The 23,016-nt window shown below is 49.6% G+C and overlaps 2 protein-coding genes and 2 pseudogenes across 28 annotated transcripts in view; 2 read left to right on the forward strand and 2 right to left on the reverse strand.

Annotated features, from left to right (window-relative positions):
- Positions 1 to 2,139, forward strand: part of AFDN (afadin, adherens junction formation factor) — a 145,067-nt gene extending 142,928 nt beyond the window's left edge. For 19 of the 23 annotated variants that reach the window (XM_063666839.1, XM_063666842.1, XM_063666851.1 and 16 more), the window contains one exon: positions 9 to 2,139. In XM_063666839.1, coding sequence (XP_063522909.1) covers positions 9 to 162 — 154 coding nt within the window. In that variant the 3' untranslated portion in view covers positions 163 to 2,139. The remainder of the gene's footprint in view (positions 1 to 8) is intronic. The other 4 variants (XM_063666850.1, XM_063666853.1, XM_063666854.1 and 1 more) reach the window with 1 other exon arrangement.
- Positions 2,140 to 6,316: 4,177 nt separating this feature from the next.
- On the reverse strand, positions 6,317 to 6,958 carry LOC129039150 (uncharacterized; annotated as a pseudogene).
- A 21-nt stretch (positions 6,959 to 6,979) lies between these two features.
- On the reverse strand, positions 6,980 to 8,053 carry LOC129039151 (SUMO-interacting motif-containing protein 1-like; annotated as a pseudogene).
- The window catches only part of KIF25 (kinesin family member 25), a 70,442-nt gene continuing 55,465 nt past the window's right edge, over positions 8,040 to 23,016 (forward strand). For 2 of the 5 annotated variants that reach the window (XM_054493059.2, XM_054493061.2), the window contains exons 1-2: positions 8,040 to 8,159; positions 21,362 to 21,427. In XM_054493059.2, coding sequence (XP_054349034.2) covers positions 8,088 to 8,159; positions 21,362 to 21,427 — 138 coding nt within the window. In that variant the 5' untranslated portion in view covers positions 8,040 to 8,087. The remainder of the gene's footprint in view (positions 8,160 to 21,361; positions 21,428 to 23,016) is intronic. The other 3 variants (XM_063666858.1, XM_063666857.1, XM_054493063.2) reach the window with 2 other exon arrangements.

Below are 23,016 nucleotides of genomic sequence, written 5' to 3' on the forward strand. Positions count from 1 at the left end.
TTCTGCAGCCAGGATGCAGATTCACCTGGAAGTTCTGGGGCCCCTGAAAACTTGACATTCAAGGAACGCCAGCGTCTTTTTTCACAAGGTCAAGATGTATCCAATAAAGTGAAAGCTTCTCGTAAATTAACAGAACTGGAGAATGAACTGAACACAAAGTGAAAGAAAATGAGGAGAACACTTTGTATTTACCCCAAAATCTTTTCAGCTGTGGGTTTGTAGGTGCGAGTTTGAAGAGGAAAGAGGAAGGGTGTTATATTTCTAAGTGATTTACAATTTCTGTTTCTAAAATTATTGGGATTTAGAAATGTTTCAATTCCAAGAAATTTTACTTTACCATGAGATTGCCATTTATGTAATTTAAACACTGTCTAGTTTCTTAATTATCTAACTCACATGAGGGTAAGTTTTTTGTTGGTTTCTTTTTTGGAGTCCTGAGTTCAAAGGGGACAGAACTAAGGGCCGGAGGAGAGAATGGATGTGTCTTCCCTCACATCTTCCCTTCATCATCGACCAAGGAGCACAAAGAAGTTCTGTTTCTGTCTTTTTCAGAAACTTTATTTTAGCTGTCAAGCAGAGAATAGCTTGAACTATTCAGACTATTGTTGGCACTGTTTAGTAGTGACCACACACTCTTCTACCCAGGAAGGAACACATGACGACATGCTCCTCCCATGTCCCCTTGATGGTGTCTGTCCCCACAATATCCTAGTCTGCATCGTGAAACGGCTTAGGCCAAAGCTTCCTGTGCGATGACACGCATCCGAGACTGTTCCCTCTCATTCCTCACAAATTTGAGCTCTTCTGATCAATTCTAAATATTTGATTAATTTTAATTCTGAAAGAAAATTTTGAGGATTTAAGCTTAGGGGATTTTATTTTTATAAATACCAGATTATTGTTAGACTTAATAAATCACTGGTAAATTTAAAGATGACAGTTACATTAGAAAGTTAACTAATACTTCAGCTGTTCCAAGGCATCTGTAAAAGAAGATATCTTTATTGGAGCAATGTTCATGTGACTGGGAATGACAGAAGAATGGGAGATGAGTAGGGACCCCTCAAGCACAGCTGTCACTCAGAAATTTTAAATTTGAAAAAGAAATAGATTTTCATCTGTATGCCGTCAAGGAAGGAATTCAATTACAGGGCATCTGTAACTTAAATATTTTAAGAATAACTCATGGAAGTTCAAGCTATTTTTATACTATAATAGAGTTATTTAATTTTAATTTGTTGAATTATTAGTTACCACTGTCATTTCTTCAGCTATGGATATGTGGCTGATGTTGGGGAGACGGACCTCAGTGTGTTTTATATTGTCTGGTGTTAAGATGATAAATTACTTTGTGATTACAAGCAAATTTTCTATTTGACAAAGCCCTTGGTGGAGTCCAAATGATTTTTCTGTACCATATTGTTCTCTTACACATACGTATGTTAGGAAAATAGGCACACTTTCAAAGAGAATGTTCTCTTAACACATACGTATGTTAGGAAAATAGACACACTTTCAAAGAGAATGTTCTCTTACAGATACATACGTTAGGAAAATAGGCACACTTTCAGAGAGAGGTATAAGGGCTTTTTACTGCCTTCGAAATCACTTTTAATAAGAGTTGTATGATAAATCATTAAAAATGCGAGTGTAAATATTTTTTTACGTCTATCAGGGTTTTTATTTGAAAGTGTGCTGTTACCATTTCCTTGTTTGAGTAAGAGAGTGAAATAGTTCTGAGTGTTTCGGAAGGATTTGCTTGCTTGCAGCAGCAGTTCTAGGAAAAGCAAGCGCCTCCCAAATACCTTGAGAACACTGGCAGCCTTATGGTGACTAAATCCACACTTTCTTTAAAGAGATGCAGATGAATTACTTTTCTGTTAATATATAGAAAAATACACAGGAGAACATGCAGATACGTGTAAATATCTACATACAGTGATATTTGTATGTGTGGTTGTGAAACCCATACACAAGTGGATTTGGCCATCTTTGGGCAGTGAGGTCAAATGTGAATATGTGTAAAAGTGCTTTTCAGAACTGTGCATTACTATGAGAAAACATCAAAACTGCTGTAGTTTTCCATTTCTACTGTATTTCAGTTGCAACCTATTTTTAATAAACTTTGTATGTATTTAAGTGTATTTGGTATTGTTTTGAAAGTGCTGACAAAGTTTATATTTGTAACATCGGCCTTCCTCGCCCATCTCTGCATCTGTCTATTCTTCACTAAACACTTAATGAGTATGATTTCTGTGTCAGGCAGTGGTTTTCATTTGTGGGGACGTGTCATGTGCCTCGTCACACAGCTCACGGGTGGTGTCTGAGTCTCATAAGCCGTTCCGCTGCCCGGGCCTTCCTGATGCTTCCTTGATCCCAGCAAGCTCAGGTGGGCATTCGAGCCATTTCTCAGTGACACTGTCTCTTGGTGGCCTCTTTGAAATTCCTAAAATATCCCTAGTAATAAGTAAATGGTGTACATAAGGCATCCTGGTGAGCTGTGTCTTAGTGCAAGAACCCACTCGGGACAGCCTCGTGTAAAAGGGTATGTTTGATTGTAAAACTACACAAGTCACATTATGAGGACCTGGGAGCTGCGGGAGGCCTGGGCATGTGCGGGCGGGACCTTCTGTGTGGACAGGGCTCAGCGCTGCCTCTGCGCCATCTCCTGCCTCTGCCCATTTCCAGTGTACCTTTTAATGGCCTGTGAGCAGGACTGGACAGGGCAGGCATGGAGAGTTTTTAGAGCTTTCATGGGGGGAGAAAAGGATGGGAAGTTGTTGGTTGAAGGATGCAAAGTTTCAGATAGACAAAAGGAATAGGTTTTCAGATCCATTTGCTGCACAGCAGGGTGACTGTAGTCCATGTATTGTAAAAATAAGGACGTTCACGAAGGAAAGAGTGTGTCTTAGGGTTGTAGAAATTTGTGGAGACCTTTTTGATAGAACGAGATGTCTATGTATTAGAACTATAGTATTCACTTTTACTATATTTTAATGCTTAAAAGGGGACTTTAATGTTTGGGAATACAAAAACTTAGGAAGTCTGAGTATTAATACAGATTCCTTTTTCTTCTCAAGGCCTGTGTTTCTGTTGCTGTCAATGGAAATAATGGTACTGCCCTACAGTGGTCTTTTGTCATACGGACCAGAAAGCACTTGATCATTTTCTGGTGTGCGCCGTTGGACACAATTTCCTCTATCCTTCATTGAGTGGAAAACTGATTTCAAAGATTTAGTTATATTTAGTAAACATTAAGCAAAATTTAATTCGAATGACTTGCAGGAGGGAAAGGATGTACAAAAAGTCATAGTTTTGTTATTTCCAATATTTCATCCAGTTTATTCCAAAAATCACATAACGTCAAAAGAGACATACTAGACTTGAGACTGGGAATTGAAGCCAGTTTCTTGTTTAATTCAGCAGATGTTTATGGGAGGCTACGGGTGCCTCCTCTGCCTCGGTGACGGGTCTCACAGCGCTTACCTGCTGTCCTGAAACAGTGTGGCTCTGCCCCCAGGGAGCATCATTCCAGGAGGCAGAAGCACATGTTCCATTTACATGTGCAGATACATAGTAACTGTTAACAGTAAAGAAGTGCAGGGGACACCTGGAGGTGTAATAAAGTTCCTGGGAGATGGTAGGCTGTTTTGAGAAAATGATGCTCTTGAGAAGCCTTGCCGATGGAAGGAGAAGCCTGAGGCAGGCAAGCTGGAGCCTCAGGGGAGCCCGGAGCCAGAGCCCCAGAACAGGAGGGTGCAGGCAGGGGCTGGAGAGAGCCAGGGGCCACCTGGCGCTACCCAGCGGTAAAAGAGTGCATTTTCTAAGACCATGGCAGGAAATGTGCCTTGTCTTCTTCACGTGGTGCAAAGCCTCTGCAGGGTTTCGAGGAGGGGCTGGGGCCACCCAGGTGATGTCAGTGGCTGTCGCTCTGGTTGCCGGGATGGGAGGGAAGGAATGGAAGCACGGAGCAGGCTTCTGCAGGAGTTGGAGGCTTTGAGGAACCAGATGGTGGTGTGGCCACCCAGACAGGAGAGCGTGGAGGCATGGGCTGGGGTGGGCACAGCTCTAGAGTTGTTTGCATAGTTACAGAGATGCCAAAGAACAGATTAGGAAAGAGGACAAAACTCAACTTGGCTTTCAAACAGAAATTGGTAACCATGGCTTTCAGATTGAAAACTACTTTCACATGTCTTCAGTGGGTTAGATCTTGTTTTTCTCTGCTCTTCTAAATCTTACGTTTTATTCTTTTATAGAGACTACAGGCTTAAATGAATGTTAAATTGGAGACAGTGGTTCCAACTTCAACTTGGAACTTTAAAAATGATTATAAGATATTAAGTAATCTAAGCCCACAGAGAGACCTGGGAAACTATAGGGTCAATTGTATTGCTTTAAAAATGTTCCACCTTCCTCCCGTCAATCTTTTTTGTATAAGAATAGATCCCAAAATATAAAAACAGCCTAGCTCAGTTGAGCAAAATACATACCATGTTCTGAACAGGCGAAGCATAGCTAGGGAGTCTCGGGACTTTGGGTTTGTCTGATTTCTGTAACTGCCGTTACCTAAATATTGGAAAATTGCTGACATCGATGCAGAGACTGTCCAGAGCCCTCTAAGTCTTTGTGGACAAAGAGTGACTTATTTAATGAAGCAGCCTCTCTTTCCTGTGATGTGAGATGTTTATTTCTCTTTCCAGTTGTTTAATTATACGTCACCCATTGCAGACTAGGCACCCATAAATATTTGTTGGGTAAATTCTTCTCGATCTGAAGTCTAGTATGTATCTTTGGGGTTGTGTGACTTTTTGGAATAAACTGGATGAAATCGTGGAATTAAAAATTCACTTTTTGCATATACTTTCTCTCCTGCAAGTCATCCAGTTACATCTTGCTTAGTGTTACTAAATACAACTTTCTGAAATTAGCTTTCCATGCAAGAAAACATAGAGGAATGCTATCTTCAGTACAGTAGGCGGATTGCTCAAGGACAGCTGGATGCTGCAGTCTATAAATGATTTGATCAGATCTCTCTCAAGAAGAATTCTTGTAGCAAGACAAGAAAAGGGATTGGTGGAATACAAACAAAAATAGAAAATGAAGGAAGAGGAGAGCGCAAAGGTGAGGCCCACACAGGCCGACTGGATTGCGAGGGCGTGCTGCGTGGGGAGGCTCCGTACCACAACCAGTTCCGTGTACTCAGAAGAGGAGCAAGACGCAAGCGCCTTCCGGAGGGGATTTGGCTCAGCCTCATATTGTAAGAGGAGTTTCTCAGGCAGCACTGGACATGGGTCGCCCTGAATAGTCTTTGCTCCTGAGGACACCATTTGCGGGGCTGATTTGTGTACATACACGGGGCCTCTGGCTGTCTCAGGTGGAACAGATTTGTCACACTTCTTGGCAGGGTTTCCAATGACATGGGCAGAGCCGAGTCATTACGGTGGTAAAGCAGGTTGCATTCCAGAGCTTTGTAATAGTGGGACGAAAACACCGCAGTTTAGAGCTGGACTCAACGCTGCATACAGCAAGGCTGGAGGGCACTCGGGCTAAACTGACCCATGGGGAGTCTTCCTAAAGTCAGGCCTGGGGAACCCAGCATCATCTGGGGGATCGCAGAACCGGCCAGATGTCGGACGCAGGCGTGGGGGATTCTCATGGCAATGCAGACTTGAGGCTGAGTTGAAAAAGGGTGTGGAGAAGCCCAGGGTCTGGTCAGGGAGGGCGTCCTTGGCACTGGGGCCATGAGAAGTGGGTGTCCATGTTCCTAACCAATAATGCCGCATTGTCGCCGCGATCACGTCACATAGCGTGTCCTGTCACCTCTGCCAGGCCATGAGCTGGGATGCCGTGCAAGCCTTTTCGCCACTGTTCTCCTGGCCTGTGCATGCTTAGCCAGCAGCTGCTGCGTAAATAAGCTTGGAAACAAAGACAGTGATGCGGACCCGATGCATTACAAACACACTGCAACAGGAGACGAGGCCTCCGTCCAGCACTGCCACCGACTCTGTTGCCTTTGGCCACATTCTGTGACACAGGAGGGGCCCAGAGCAGCTCAGTCCCCTTGAGACCTGACACCAGCCCCTCCAGAGACCATCCGTTTTCTAGGAGTCACGTGAAAGAAGTAGAGGTGTAATAAATTGTGATAGATTTTATTTTGCCTAATATATCCCAACAGCATCATTTCAACATGCAATCTATACATAAAATGCATTCAGATTCTCTACATTCTTTTTCATGTAGAGCCTTCAAAATCCAGGGCGTCTCACACCCACAGCATCTCCCCGACTGCTGCGTGCTAGTGCTAGACTGTGAGTGATCAGAGAAGCCACTGCATTAAAATACGGGGGTCATTCCCCCTGCAGTGTGTGGGGAGGAGGAGGCAGTGGGGGTCACTCCCCCTGCAGTGTGTGGGGAGGTGGAGGCAGTGGGGGTCATTCCCCCTGCAGTGTGTGGGGAGGAGGAGGCAGTGGGGGTCATTCCCCCTGCAGTGTGTGAGGAGGAGGAGGCAGTGGGGGTCATTCCCCCTGCAGTGTGTGGGGAGGAGGAGGCAGTGGGGGTCATTCCCCCTGCAGTGTGTGGGGAGGAGGCAGTGGGGTCACTCCCCCTGCAGTGTGTGGGGAGGAGGTGGACGCAGTAGGGGTCACTCCCCCTGCAGTGTGTGGGGAGGAGGTGGACGCAGTAGGGGTCACTCCCCCTGCAGTGTGTGGGGAGGAGGTGGACGCAGTAGGGGTCACTCCCCCTGCAGTGTGTGGGGAGGAGACAGTGGGGTCACTCCCCCTGCAGTGTGTGGGGAGGAGGAGGCAGTGGGGGTCATTCCCCCTGCAGTGTGTGGGGAGGAGGTGGCAGTGGGGGGTCACTCCCCCTGCAGTGTGTGGGGAGGAGGAGGCAGTGGGGTCATTCCCCCTGCAGTGTGTGGGGAGGTGGAGGCAGTGGGGGTCATTCCCCCTGCAGTGTGTGGGGAGGAGGTGGCAGTGGGGGGTCACTCCCCCTGCAGTGTGTGGGGAGGAGGAGGCAGTGGGGTCACTCCCCCTGCAGTGTGTGAGGAGGAGGAGGCAGTGGGGTCACTCCCCCTGCAGTGTGTGGGGAGGAGGAGGCAGTGGGGGTCATTCCCCCTGCAGTGTGTGGGGAGGAGGTGGCAGTGGGGGGTCACTCCCCCTGCAGTGTGTGGGGAGGAGGAGGCAGTAGGGGTCACTCCCCCTGCAGTGTGTGGGGAGGAGGAGGCAGTGGGGGTCACTCCCCCTGCAGTGTGTGGGGAGGAGGAGGCAGTGGGGGGTCACTCCCCCTGCAGTGTGTGGGGAGGAGGAGGCAGTGGGGGGTCACTCCCCCTGCAGTGTGTGGGGAGGAGGAGGCAGTGGGGGGTCACTCCCCCTGCAGTGTGTGAGGAGGAGGAGGCAGTGGGGTCACTCCCCCTGCAGTGTGTGGGGAGGAGGAGGCAGTGGGGGTCACTCCCCCTGCAGTGTGTGGGGAGGAGGAGGCAGTGGGGGGTCACTCCCCCTGCAGTGTGTGGGGAGGAGGAGGCAGTGGGGGGTCACTCCCCCTGCAGTGTGTGAGGAGGAGGAGGCAGTGGGGTCACTCCCCCTGCAGTGTGTGGGGGGGAGGCAGTGGGTTCCCTCCCCCTGCAGTGTGTGGGGAGGAGGTGGACGCAGTAGGGGTCACTCCCCCTGCAGTGTGTGGGGAGGAGGTGGACGCAGTAGGGGTCACTCCCCCTGCAGTGTGTGGTGAGGTGAAGGCAGTGGAGGGTCACTCCCCCTGCAGTGTGCGGGGAGGAGGAGGCAGGACTGTGCTCGCCCCTCCTCTTCCTGGTTCAGGTCCGGCTCCTGGGACTCAGGGCTGCGCCTCTGGGAAGGGCCGGTCCAGGAGCCCCGCAAGTTACGGGAGAACCAGGCGGGTCCGTGGTCCAGCGAGGCCTGAGATTCAGAAGGGATGAAACGTTCCTCAACGCTTGAACAGCGGCCCCCCCGCCCCTGGGTCTTCCTGCTATTTCCTCCTGTCCCTGGCTCCCACCTCGAGCCACCCCCTCGCGCTCCCCAACGTCCGCTCCTGCGCTGGTCATTGGGGGCAGTGAGAGGAGGCCAGAAGCAGAGGCGATGCCGGCGGGGAGCGGGCGGTGGGGGGGCTTCTGGGAGCAGCGGACCCGGCAGCTGCAGAGCCAAGTGCGGGTGAGTGGGGGAGGGAGGAGGGACCCCCCCTCAGGCTCCACGCGGAAGCCTGGGAGAATCGGGTGGGCTTGAGGCTTTCACTGGATGGTAGCCAGCTTTGGACGCAGAGGTCCCACGTGATCTGTCTCCTCCCGTCTAGGCTTCCAGGACCTAGGGGTGGTGGACCTGCTTTGTCCTCCCACCACTGACCCCCACCTGAGGCCCTGGACTTCCCTGTGACCTCCTCTCCCCTCCCACCCGGGGCCTCCTACCCCCTTTCCCCTCCCCCTCCCACACCGGAGCCTCCCCTCCCCTCCCACCCGGGACCTCCTACCCCCTTTCCCCTCCCCTCCCACCCGGGACCTCCTACCCCCTTTCCCCTCCCCCTCCCACACCGGAGCCTCCTCTCCCCTCCCACCCGGGACCTCCTACCCCCTTTCCCCTCCCCCCTCCCACACCGGAGCCTCCCCTCCCCTCCCACCAGGGACCTCCTACCCCCTTTCCCCTCCCCCCTCCCACCAGGGACCTCCTACCCCCTTTCCCCTCCCCCCTCCCACACCGGAGCCTCCTCTCCCCTCCCACCAGGAACCTCCTACCCCCTTTCCCCTCCCCCCTCCCACACCGGAGCCTTCTCTCCCCTCCCACCAGGAACCTCCTACCTCCTTTCCCCTCCCCCCTCCCACACCTGAGCCTTCTCTCCCCTCCCATCCGGGGCCTCCCCTCCCACCCGGGGCCTCCCCTCCCCTCCCACCCGGGACCTCTTCTCCCCTCCCACCCGGGACCTCCTCTCCCCTCCCATCGGGGGCCTCCTCTCCCCTCCCACCCGGGGCCTCCTCCCCCCTCCCACCCGGGGCCTCCCCTCCCCTCCCCTCCCACCCGGGGCCTCTTCTCCCCTCCCACCCGGGACCTCTTCTCCCCTCCCACCCGGGGCCTCCTCTCCCCTCCCACCCGGGGCCTCCTCTCCCCTCCCACCCGGGGCCTCCCCTCCCCTCCCCTCCCACCCGGGACCTCTTCTCCCCTCCCACCCGGGGCCTCCTCTCCCCTCCCACCCGGGACCTCCCCTCCCCTCCCCTCCCACCCGGGGCCTCCTCTCCCCTCCCACCCGGGGCCTCCCCTCCCCTCCCACCCGGGGCTTCCCCTCCCCTCCCGTCCGGGGCCTCCTCTCCCCTCCCGTCCGGGACCTCCTCTCCCCTCCCGTCCGGGGCCTCCCCTCCCCTCCCGTCCGGGGCCTCCCCTCCCCTCCCATCCGGGGCCTCCCCTCCCCTCCCTCCCCTCCCACCCGGGACCTCCTCTCCCCTCCCATCCGGGGCCTCCCCTCCCCTCCCACCCGGGGCCTCCCGTCCCCTCCCACCCGGGACCTCCCCTCCCCTCCCACCCGGGACCTCCCCTCCCCTCCCACCCGGGACCTCCCCTCCCCTCCCACCCGGGGCCTCCCCTCCCCTCCCACCCGGGACCTCCCCTCCCCTCCCACCCTGGGCCTCTTCTCCCCTCCCACCCGGGGCCTCCTCTCCCCTCCCACCCGGGGCCTCCTCTCCCCTCCCACCCGGGGCCTCCCCTCCCCTCCCACCCGGGGCCTCCCCTCCCCTCCCACCCGGAACCTCCCCTCCCCTCCCACCCGAAGCCTCTTCTCCCCTCCCACCCGGGACCTCCCCTCCCCTCCCACCCGGGGCCTCCCGTCCCCTCCCACCCGGGACCTCCCCTCCCCTCCCACCCGGGGCCTCCCGTCCCCTCCCACCCGGGACCTCACCTCCCCTCCCACCCGGGGCCTCCCGTCCCCTCCCACCCGGGACCTCTTCTCCCCTCCCACCCGGGGCCTCTTCTCCCCTCCCACCCGGGACCTCTTCTCCCCTCCCACCCGGGGCCTCTTCTACCCTCCCACCCGGGACCTCTTCTCCCCTCCCACCCGGGGCCTCTTCTCCCCTCCCATCCGGGGCCTCCTCTCCCCTCCCACCCGGGGCCTCCTCTCCCCTCCCATCCGGGGCCTCCTACCCCCTTTCTCCTCTCCCCTCCCACACCAGAGCCTCCTTCTCTCCCCTCCCAACCCGGGCCTCTTCTCTCCTCCCACCCGGGGCCTCCTGTCCACTCCCACCCGGGACCTCCCCTCCCCTCCCACCCGGGGCCTCTTCTCCCCTCCCACCCGGGGCCTCCTCTCCCCTCCCACCTGGGGCCTCCACGGCTTTTAAAACCGTCTGCTGTGTGCTGTGCACGTGCTGGGAGCACAGTAGTTAAGCCGGGACAGATAAAGTTCTTCTAGTCACTGCCCGCTTGGAGTATACAGTTGACTCCAGGAAGTAGATCAATGAAATAAACACAGAATGATTGTAAAATGCAGAACGCTGGGAAGTGGAGGCGCGTGGTCTTACACATGTTTATAATTCAGCCGTCGCCTAATCTGAGAAATCAAGGATTTCTGCATCGTGCCTGTGCCCGCTGAGCTGAGCTCTGCTGAGATGGGGAGTCCTTCTCTGGCTGGAGGCTGAGGGCAGGAGCTCTCGGTGAGAGGCTGCGGCCAGCAGTGCTGTGAGCTGGGCAGGGGTCAGCGCCGACGGCTGGGGCAGCGCAGGAAGCAGCTACTGCTTGAGGCTGAGAGCACAGCAAGGGGCCGAGTCCGCTGGTCAGGCGGGACCAGTAAGGGATCATCCTTCTTTTGAGGGCACGGAGCCACCGTTGCAGGGATTGTGAGAAGGGTGGGAAGATGAGATTAAATTCCTATTCTGAAAATGTCACATTGTGGAGGGCAGTGGTTCAAGCGCAGTAATGGCCATGGAGGGAAAACACTGCCCGGGGACACCCGGGGTGGCAGGGACCGGAGCTCCGGAAACCTGAGCAAAAAGCACAAAATGGGGAAAACCACCCATGTTTTAATGGAAATTGTGCGAACAGCTGTCAACGAAAAGAGTCAAACTCTGTAAAATATTTGAAGAGATTTATTCGGAGCCAAATATGAGTGACCACGGCCTGTGACACGGCCCTCAGGAGGTCCTGAGAACATGTGCCAAGGTGGTCGGGGCTCAGCTTGGTTTTATACAATTTAGAGAGGCAGGAGACATCAATCAAATACGTTTAAGAAATACATTGGTTCTGCCCAGAAAGGCGGGACAACTCAAAGGGCAGGGGGAGGGCTTCCAGGCTCTAGGTAAATGTAAACATTTTCTGGTTGACAATTGATTGAGTTTGTCTGAAGACCTGGGACCAGTAGAAAGGAAATGTTCAGGTTAAGATAAAAGATTGTGGAGACCAAAGTTCTTTTGAAGCCTCATAGTGGCTACTCTTAGAGTCAGTAGGTGACAAATGTTTCCTATTTAGATCTTTAAAGGGTGCCAGACTCTAGTTCATTTCTTCAGGATTGGGAGGGCCTGGAAGAAAAAGATCTAACCATGTTAACAGAGATTCTTTACAGATGTACACGTCCCCCAACAAAGGACAGCTTTGCAGGACCATTTCAAAATATGGCAAAGAAACATGCTTTTGGGGTAAAATATTTTGACTTTCTTCCTTGTCTCATAATGTTATGCCCGAGTCAGATTTGGAAAGTAAGTCACAATATATAGGGTTAAATAAAATCCATCTGATAAGAATTTATGATTTGTAGGGCATGACTCCCCAGACCCCTTAGATAGGAATTTGAGTAAGAGTTAAAAAAAATCAGAGCATAGTCCTCACAGCATACATCAGATGACAAATACTTATTCAAGAAAGTCTGCTAAAACTCCATAAGAATAATGGTCATCTGTGGGTTCCTCCTTCCCCCACCCCAGCTCATCTTGACAGAAGCCCCACTCTTGGTGGTTGTGGCCAAGGAGAGAGGGCTCGCTCTCCCCTCAGCTCCCGCCCGAGGGTCCCCTTATCTCACCAGGAGGGACAGATGCCAGCATTTCTCACCCCAGCACCCAGTTGAAGAGGCTAAATTCCTGGTGAGCATGACGGACAGACCCCTTCCTCCAGCCAGTCCTTACTCATCGGATGGGGCTCTAACCCAAGAACAGCGGGCTAAGAAGGCTGGGATCCAATTGCTGTGCCCAGCTCCACTGTAGGACACAGTTCTGTAAAAAGAGGCAAACTGAAAAGACCAGAGAGCAGGGCAGTCCACAGGCAAGAAAAGGTTGCTCTGAAGCTCTTCCCAAAGGAACTGGCTTTATTGGAAACAGCGTGGAGACATTCAAGCCTGAAGGCATGCTCTGAAATGATTGTTCCTCTTAATTAGGAGCAATGAATTGGTCTGTGAGGGCTGCCAGAACAAAGCACCACAGACTGGGGGCTTAAACAACAGAAATTTCTCCCTCACAGTTCTGAGGCCAAGCGTCTGAGCTCAAGGCATTGGCAGGTTTGGTTGCCTCGGAGGCCTTTCTCCTTGGCCTGTGGATGGCCACCTTCTCACTGTGTCCTCACGTGGTCTTTTTTCATCCCTCGTGTCTCTGTATGTGTCCAGATTTCCTCCTCTTTTAAGGACACCAGTCACATTGGAATAGGGCCCACCCCCATGGACTCATTTTAACTTAATCACCTCTTTAAAGGTCCTATCTTCAAACAGAATCGTGTTCTAATACGCTGGGGGTTAGGACTTCAACATATGAATTTGGGGGTAAAGACAAAATTCAGCATATGATCAACAAACTAATTCATAGCCCTGCTAGGTTGCTAAAGAGAACCAAGGTGACACTAAGAAGAGCCCTCAGCTGGGTGCAGTGGCTCACGTCTGTAATCCCAGCACTTTGGGAGGCCAAGGTGGGTGGATCATGAGGTCAAGAGATCGAGATCATCCTGGCCAATATGGTGAAACCCTGTCTCTACTAAAAATACAAAAATTAGTTGGGCATGGTGGCACATACCTGTAGTCCCAGCTACTCGGGAGGCCAAGGCAGGAGAACCACTTGAACCCGGGAGGCAGAGGTTGCAGTGAGCTGAGATCGTGCCATTGCACTCCAGCCTGGTTACAGAGCAAGACTCAGTCTCAAAAAAAAAAAAGCCCTCCTGGAGCTAAAACAAACCTCAGAGACTGGCCTTAAAAAATGTTCACTGCTCCAGTTTAATTGGACCACACATTGAAGAAATGTATGCCCAGGTCATTATTGAAAATCATAGAGCAATCAGTTAGTAATTAATGGAGCTTAACAGGTAGATGTGATGCCGCATAAGGTAGATAGCTTAACAGAGGGATCGAGGAAAGAGACAGCCAATGTCCCCACCAAAACCACCACAACCCAGGGTGGCTGCATGCATGCCCAAGGCTGAGACCTCCAAGGAGCTACCCCAGAGGCTTCACACTGCAGGGGAAATAAGCTTCACTGAAATAGTCTAGCCAAGTGACTCAACAAATAAGCAAAGAACAACAAAACCAAGCGACAGAGGGAAGAGAGGAATCAGCATGTAGTTTGTATACTATATTACCTAAAACATCCAATTTTCAATAAAAATGTAGACATGCAAAGACATTCAAAGAAACAGGAAAATGAGACATGAGGAAAACACAGGAAACAAAAGCTGCCTTGTGAGGGCCTAGATTTTTTTTTTTAATTTGACTCTGATTAGCAGGAGGGCCTAGATGTTGAGGAGACAGAGACTTCAAAGCAGCCATTACAGCCATGTTCAAAAAACTAAACAACACTGTGCTCATAGAAGTGAGGGAAACCATGACAATGTCTCATCAAATAAAAAAAAATACAGAGATTGAAATTATTTCTTAATGATAATCCTGGAGCTGAAAATAACTGAAATGGCAAAAAAATATCTGGCAGGGCTCATGAGTAGATTTCAACTGAAAAGTCAGCAAACTTTAAGATAGATTGGTAGAAATTACGTTATCTTAAAAACGGAGATAAAAATAGATTGAAAAAAAGAAATAGAACCTCAGACAAATATGTGAAACCTTTAAGCCCCCCAGCATGTGCATAATGAAAGCAAAAGGAGAGAAGAGAGATAAAGGGGCAGAAAAATATTCAGAGAAATAATTGCTGAAAACTTCCCAAATTTGCTTAAAAATGTGAATCTCTCAAGGAAGTTCAATGAATCCCAAAAGTAGGATAAATGCAAAGAGATTCACACTCACACATGTCATAGTACAAATGTTTGAAGCCAACATTAAAATCTTGAAAGCAGAAAGGGTGAACGAGTTGCCGTGTACAAGAGAACCCCAAAGGACTGATGGCTGACTTCTCCTCAGCAATGATGGAAGTCAGAGGGCAGTTGATATGGTTTGGCTGTTTCCCCACCCAAATCTCATCTTGGATTCCCACTGTTGTGGGAGGGACCCGGTGGGAGGTAATTGAATCATGGGAGCAGATATCTTTCCCATGCTGTTCTCATGATAGTGAATGAGTCTCACAAGATCCGATGGTTTTAAAAGGAGGAGTTTTCCTGCACAAGCTCCTTCTGTCTCCCTCTGTCACCGTGTGAGGTGTGGCTCTGCCATGGTTGTGAGGCCCCCCAGCCACGTGGGACTGTAAGTCCAGTAAACCTCTTGCTTTGGTAATTCGCCCAGTCTTGGGTTTGTCTATATTAGCAGCATGAAAATGGACTCATACGGCAGTGGAATGACATGTTCAAAGTGCTGAAAGAAAAAAAAACTGTCAATCAAGAGTCTTATATCTGGGAAAACTGTCTTTCAAAGATTAAAGCAAAATAAAAGCATTCTTCGAAAAAAAAATCAGAGAGAATTTATTGTGAAAAGGAAATCCCTCAGGCTGAAAGCAAATGAAACCACAAGGAAACTCAAATCCACAAAGAGCATCAGTAAAGGTAATGATGTAATTATAAAAGACAGTAGACATGTATATTTCTTCGTTTTCCTTCTCATAACTGATTTAAAGAGCAGTTGTATAAGACAGAATGTGTATAATTGTACTGTTGGCCCTGTAACATGTAGAAATGTAATGTATTTGACAAAAATAGCACAAAGGATGTGATGAAGGCAAAGTTTTACTGGAGTCAGGAAAGGACGCCAGTGACTCGAATCCACAGGACCAAATGAAGAGAAACAAACATGGTGAATAAAAAGAGAAATAGAAATTGCATATAAATAAATATGTATCCTCCTTCCTTTTCTCACCTTCTTTAATGAACGTGAAATTATGTAAAGTCATAATTATAACAATGTATTATTATATTTATAATATATATACATATAATGTGTATAACTATAATAATATAAAAGGAAGGGAGAATACACCTAACAACAGGGCTCCTGAACTAGTGAGACAAAAACCAACAGAATGGAAGAGAAATAGGCAATTCAAAAACAAGGATTGCAGACTTCAATACACTACCTTCAATTATGGGTAGACCAACTAGACAGAAAATCAACAAGTAAACAGAAGACTCAAAGAATGCGATAAACTGGACAGACCTAACAGACATCTGTAGAACATGCTACCTAACAACAGAATTGAAAATTCTTAAGTGCGCATTGAACACGCTCCAGGATAAACATGCTAAGTCATAGAACAAGCCTGAATCATATATGATTTATATCCTTTAAATGTATTCAGGCTTGTTCTGGGACCTACCATGTTTATCCTGGAGCATGTTCAGAATCGAGTTAAATTTGAAATTGATGGCAAAAATACATTTGGGAAATTCACAAATATGTGGAAATTAAACGAGATACTCTTAAATAACCAAATGTGTCAAAGAGGAAACCATGAGGAAATAAGGAAGTACTTTGAGATAAATGAAAATGAAGATATCACAGTACAGAAACTTATGGGATGACGCTAAAGCAAGGCTTAGATGGAAATTTATAGATGTAAAAGCCTATATTTTAAAAGGAGACAGATCTCACGTCAACAACCTACTCTTCTACCTTAAGACACCGGACAAGGCATAGCAAACTAGACTCAAACAAGTAGAAGGAAGCAAACAAAAGAGATTAGGACAGGAGCAAATGAAATAGAGAATACAAAAACTACAGAGAAAATCAACACAAGTAATTGGCTCTTTGAAAATATCAATAAAATTGATGAACCTTTAGCTTGACTGACTAAACAGGGTCTCAAATTACTAAAATCAAGGAAAAGAAAGGGGAGGCTGAGGTGGGAGGTTAGGAACCAGCCTGGGCAACATGGTGAGACCCCATCTCTATAAAAAAAAAAAAAAGGGATTATTATGTTACAGAATATAAAGGATTATAAGAAAACACTATGAACATTGCCAACAAATTAGATGAAATGGTCAAGTTCCTATAAAAACACAAACTACCAAAACTGATTAAAGAAGAAATAGAAAATTTGAATTGAACTGTAATGAGTAGAGAGATCGAATTAGTAACCAAAAACCTCCACAAAGAAAAGTTCAGGCCCAGATGGCATCATTGAATTCTACCCAACACTTAAAGAGGAATTAGCACCAGTCCTTCACAAACTCTTTCAAAATCTAGAAGAGGAGAGAACATTTCCCATTCCATGAGGCCATATTACCCTGAAGCCAGAGCCACAGAAAGATATCATGAGCAGAGAAAACTACAGAGCAGTATCTCTTATAAATAGAGGTGCAGAAGCTCAACAATAGATGAGTAAGCAGAATCCAGCAACATATAAAGAGGATTACACATCATGACCAAGCGCGACCCACTCCAGGAATGCAAAGCAGGTTCAGCATTCAAAAATCGGTTAAGGTAATAGACCATATCAATAAAATAAAGGACAAAACTGCTATGATTCTCTTAATAGACCCAGAAGAAGCATTTCACACAATTTAACACCTCTTCATAATAAAAACACTCAATCGGCCTGGCACAGTGGCTCATGCCTGTAATCCCAGCACTTTGGGAGGCCTAGGTGGGAGGATCACGAGGTCAGGAGATCGAGACCACGGTGAAACCCCGTCTCTACTAAAAATACAAAAAAATTAGCCGGGTGCAGTGGTGGGTGCCTGTAGTCCCAGCTACTCGGGAGGCTGAGGCAGGAGAATGGCATGAACCCGGGAAGCGGAGCTTGCAGTGAGCCGAGATGGCACCACTGCACTCCAGCCTGGGCCACAGACCGAGACTCCGTCTCAAAAAAAAAAAAAAAAAAATCAAATAAGAATGGAAGGGAAATTCCCCAACTTGATAAAAGGTATCTGTGAGAGAACTACAGCTAATGTCACAATGCTGAAAGACCGAACACCTCTCCCCGGAGACCAGGAGCAAGACGGACACATCCACTCTCAATACATCTAGTCCACATTGCCCTGAAAGCACTAGTCAGGCAGCTGGGCAGGGAAATCAAAAGGAAATGGCGTCTATGTCAGAAAGGAAGAAGGAAGATGATCTCCGATTTGCAGAAGACATGATCTCATAGACAGAAAATTCTAGGAAATCCACTAAAAAGGGGCCAGGCGCAGTGGCTCATGCCTGTAATCCCAGCACTTTGGGAGGCAGAGGTGGGCGGATCACTTGAGGTCTGGAGTTCGAGACCAGTCTGGCCAACATGGTGAAACCCCATCTCTACAAAAATACAAAAATTAGCCGGGCATGATGGCAGGTACCTGTAACCCCAGCTACTCGGGAGGCTGAAGTGGGAGAATCACTTGAACCCGGGAGGTGGAGGTTGCAGTGAGCCGAGATCACGCCATTACACTCCAGCCTGGGTGACAGAGCGAGACTCCATCTCAAAAAAAAAAAAAACAAAAAAAAACAAAACCCACTAAAAGAAAACTCATTCACAGAAATAAACACATTTGGCAAGGTTGAAGAAGATAAGATCAATATACAAAAAGCAAATGTATTTCTATACTATAGAAATGAACAACTGAAAATGAAATTAAGAAAACAATTCCAGCCAGGCATGGTGGCTCACGCCTGTAATCCTAGCATTCTGGGAGGCTGAAACAGGAGGGTTGCTTGAGGCCAAGAGTTCAAGACCAATTTGGCCAGCATATTAAGACCCTGTCTCTATTTAAGAAAAAAAAAAAAAAAAAAAAAAAGGCTGGGCACGGTGGCTCACACTTGTATTCCCAGCACTTTCGGAGGCCGAGGTGGGTGGATCACCTGAGGTCAGAAGTTCGAGACCAGCCTGGCCAACATGGCAAAACCCCATCTCTACTAAAAATACAAAAAATTAGCTGGGCGTGGTGGCGGGTAATCCCAGCTGTAATCCCAGCTACTTGGGAGGCTGAGGCAGGAGAATCGCTTGAACCTGGGAGGTAGAGGTTGCAGTGAGCCAAGATTAGGCCATTGCACTCCAACCCAGGCAACAGAGCAAGACTGTGTCCAAAAAAAAAAAAAAAAAGAGAAAGAAAGAGAAAACAATTTCACTTACAATAGCATCAAAAATATCAAAACATTTCAGAATACCTTTAACCAAAGAAGTATAAGGTATAAGACTTAACAAGACTTTTACACTGAAAATGATGTTCACCATTATTAGCCACCAGGGAAAGACAAATAAAACTGCAGTGTGACACCACTGCTTGCCACAAAGAGGACTATAATAAAAAAGAGAGATAATAACAGGTGTTCGAGAGGAGGTGGAGCAATCGGGATCCTCATGCAGTTGTGTGGGAATGTAAAACTAATGCCGCTGTTACTGGATGGGACGTCTTGACTGTGAGTTGTCCAGGTTCTTGGTGCGTTGAACAAAGAATTGAACAAAAGGTACAGACAAAGCAACAAAAGAAAGAAGCAACAAAAGAAAGAAGCAGCAAAAGAAAAAAGCAACAAAAGCACAGATGTATTGAAAGCGCAGATGTACTGAACCGGAAGTGCACTCCACAGAGTGGGAGCGGCTCAAGCAAGCGGCTCAGGATCCCCAGGTGCAATGTTCTTTAGGGCTTTTCTAAGCGAAAAGAATTTGGTAACACCCTTGGGTGCCCTTTAGAGGCCTGTGACCAATCAGAGGCTGAAGCGGAGATGTAACCCGTGGTCAATCCGAGGCTGACGTGCAAACTTGTCGGTCTTGTTTTCACCGGAGGGAGGCTGTGGCCTGTGTGCCGCCCAGTCCTGCCTGGAAGTAGCTGCACCTGCTGTTCTTTTGCTTATGCCTTCACCCTTGGTTACCCCAATTCCCTATCCTCCTGCCTCACAGCTGCTTTGGAAGACAGTCTAGCAGTTCCTCAAAATGCTAGGTATATGCACCCGAGAGAACTGAAAACATTTCCCCACAAAGCTTGTACGGGAACGTCCTGGCAGCACGACTCTTAATAACCAAAAGGAAGAGGAAACCTCAACGTCCATCAGCTGATGAATGAATAAACAAAATGTTGTAGATCCATAAAATGAAATACTATTTGGCAATAAAAAGGAATGAAATTCTGATATTGCTACACATGGTTGAGCCCTGAAAACATGCCGAGTGGAAGCCAGACACGAAGGATCACGTGTTGTGTGATTCTACTTACATGAAATGTCCAGAATCGGCAAATAGAGACAGAAACTAGATCAGTGGTTTCCTGGCACTGGGGTAGGAAGTAATTAGGAGTAATGTCTAAGGGTTTCTTTTGAGGAAGATGAACATATTCTGAGACTCATTGTGGTGAGTTGCACTCAAAGTACACTAAAGCTCACTGAACTGTGCACTTGAGATGAGTAAATTGTCTGGCATGTGATTTGTACCTCAGTCAGCATATGGAAATGTTTTCAATTAATTCCAGAAAGAAGAAGCTGGCAGAGAGTGGTGGTGTCCGCTCCTGCAGTTGTCCATGAAGAGAGGGTGCCCTCTCGGAATTAAGTGGATTGGAGAGGAAATATTCCAGAGATTTCTTTTTAAGAGGTTAAATAGACTGCATATAGCAATGGATAGCGTAGATCAGGGGTCCCCAGCCTCCATGCCATGGACCGGTACTGGTCCGTGTCCTGTTAGGAACGGGGTGCACAGCAGGAGGTGAGCAGGGGCCAGTGAGCATTCCCTCCTGAGCTCCGCCTCCGGCCAGATCAGCAGCGACATTAGAGTCTCAGAGGCATGCGGACCCTCTTGTGAACCGCACGTGCGGGCGATCTAGGTTGCGCGCTCCTTATGAGAATCTAATGCCTGATGACCTGAGGTGGAAGAGTTTCATCCCAAAACCACCCTACCCCCAGACTGTGGACAAACTGTCTTCCATGAAACCAGTCCCTGGTGGCAAAAAGGTTGGGGACCTCTGGTGTAGATGACTCCCAAGGCCTCAGGTCATGTCACCAGTCCCAAAGAGTTTGGAGTTACAAGTAAGATTGTCCTAAACTCATCGCAGCTGGTTGTGGGTGTATCAGCAGGCGTAGGGGAGGAGGAGTCCCCAGCAGAGGACTGAACCCCCAGTAGGAGGGGCTGCACCTGAACCCCCTTCTTAAAAAACTGGTGGTTGTCTTTGCAGGAAATTCTCTGGTCGCTGGCTGTCTCCGTGTTCACTGTTGATAGGGTGATATGTCACTGCCCTACGTCAGACCCTCCAGTGCCATCCCGTCTGTGTGGGATCAAACCCGGGCTTGCACCTGGCTTGTACACACCCTGGCCATGCCCCAGCCTCCTTCCCACCTCAGCCTCCCTCACCCACTCGCTGGCCTCGCAGGCCTCTGCCCCGTCCTCAACACGCCACGCTCATTCCCAGCTCGGGGCCTTCACACCGGCTGCTTCTGTGACAGCCCTCAGCCCTCCCAGCCGGCCTCTCCGAGTCCCCTTCTGACAAGGAGTGGGAGGGTCCAAGCCCCCAGGTTCGGCTGCCACTGCTGGTCAGGGGCCACACTGGAGGCTGGAGAGGTGGTGGATATGAGCGTGGACGGTGGGAGGGAAGCAGGGCCTGTTGGGGGTGGAGATGGCCTTTCCCCCCTGTCCTGCGGCGGTGGCGTCATCCGAGCCCAGCATCGGTCAGGCATCGCTTAATGGCGGGGTTGTGTTCTGAGAAATGTGTCCTTGGACGACTTTGTCATTGTGGGAACATCGTGGGGTGCATTTCCACGAACTGGGAAGGTCCTGCCTGCTGCTATAGGGTGCAGCCATTGCAGCCAGGCCACAGACCTGTGCAGGGGGGACTGTGCCAAACACGGCGGGTGGCTGTAACACAACAGCGAGGATTTGTGCATCACGACACAGAAAAGCTACAGTAAAAATAAGACACTACCATCTGAAGGGGCCACTGTGAGGTACGAAGGCTGTCATTGACCAAAGCACAGCTGTGCAGCCCAGGACGGCAGTTCCTCGCCGACGGCCCGTGTGTTTGTGTCTGGTGTACGCTGTGTTCTGATGAAAATGATGGCCGATTAACAGAATTCTCATGTTGTCAGTATGACCAGGTAAGTGCTCTGTTGGTCACTGTCCTTTTTGGATCCTTGGTTGTAGGCCAAAGAAGACAAGATAGCAGAACTGGAAACGGAAAACGCTGTCCTCCTTCTGAAATTGGCAGAGGTAATATTTTTACATGTCCTGCAGGCTGAGTGGAATCGTATCTAGTGGGGAGTGACTTCGTGTTGAAGTCAGCTTTTAGCCCTTGTGGAAGAAATACATTGGGGGTGACTCCCTGGGACCTTTTCTTTTTGCCATCGAGTGAGGTATCAGGGACTCCTCGGTTGCTGTGTGAAGTGTTTTCTTACACTGGATCAAGGTTGAGCTCCAAATTCCTGTGTGTCTCTGTGCTCACAGGTATTTAATGAGTAACAATTCATCAGGAACTCACGCTTTTTCAAAACAGCTCTCTTGAGGTTTAGTGTACCAGGTGGCTGTATCATAAATTTACCCATGTTAAGTGTACAAGTCAACGTTTAGGAAATGTGTAGTTGTGCAACTGACTTAGTCATTTGTGCTGCTATAACAAAATACCTGCGATGGAGACATTTATTAAGAACAGGGATTTATCACTCACAGTTCCGGAGGCTGGAAAATCCAAGACCTGGTGCCGCGGGGCCATTGGTGAGGGCCCTTCTTCCTCACCGATGGTGCCATCTCTGGTGCTGTCCTCGCCTGGCAGGACAGTGGGGAGCACAGAAGGCCTGCGCCAGTTCCCTCCAGTCCATCCACGAGGCACGGGTCCGCCCCCAAAGGCCCCGCTTCTCAACGCCACCACATCGAGGGTTAAGCTTCCATGTGAATTTTGGAGGTGGCGCATTCAAACCGCAGCAGCTACCATCACCACAAGCCAGGTGCCCAGCGTCTCCATCGCCCCCAAGGCTCCACAAGCCAGGTGCCCGGCCTTCACCCCGAAGGCCCTCCGCCGGCATGTTTCCACCCCTTCCCACACCCCGTTGTTCCAGGAAGCCGCTCTTCTGGTAACTCGAGTGATCCATCATCCCGGGATCAGCCCCAGAACACTTGAACGATGCTACGCATATCATCTGTCTGCCTCACCAAAGAAAAACGTCTCTGGAAGATGACTCCGCTCAGTTTTTCTCGCAGGTTTGTTCTCGGAATTTAAAAGGAAGGGAGCACAAAGGGAGAACGTCTTTGGCACACACGGACTCAGGTGTTTCTTTTCTACCGTTTGCTGTTGCTACTTGGGTTAGGCTGAGAAGCGGCCGCGGAAAGAAAGCAGGCCTGAGTCCCTGGACGCTTCTCATCAGGACGTGAACTGGTTTGCAGATATGGCTAAATTAAGACTCAGGATGGGAGAGTGTCCTGGGTTATCCTGGTGGGCTCTAAATGCCACCGTGAGTGAGTGTCCTTACAGGAGGGAGGCAGAGGAGTTTCCACACAGAGAGGCCACATGGGGATGGAGGAAGGGAGCATTCCAGATGTGACCGTGTGTACTGGGCAATACAACCGCAGGCCAAGGACTGTAAGCAGAGCCAGAGTCGGGAGGAGGCAGGAGGGGCCCTCCCCTGGAGCCTTCTGAGGGAGGCCCGGCCACACCTTGGGTTTGGACTTCTGGCCTCCAGAACCATGAGACGAAAAGTTTCTGTTGGAAGCCCCCAGTTTCCCGTAATTTGTAACGGTGGAAATAGGAAACTATTGTGTTCTCATCTTTAAATTATTACCCCTTTAGAATTCTTGGAATCTTCGCA

This window comes from Pongo pygmaeus, chromosome 5 (genome assembly GCF_028885625.2).
Source record: "Pongo pygmaeus isolate AG05252 chromosome 5, NHGRI_mPonPyg2-v2.0_pri, whole genome shotgun sequence".
NCBI classification, from domain to species: domain Eukaryota; kingdom Metazoa; phylum Chordata; class Mammalia; order Primates; family Hominidae; genus Pongo; species Pongo pygmaeus.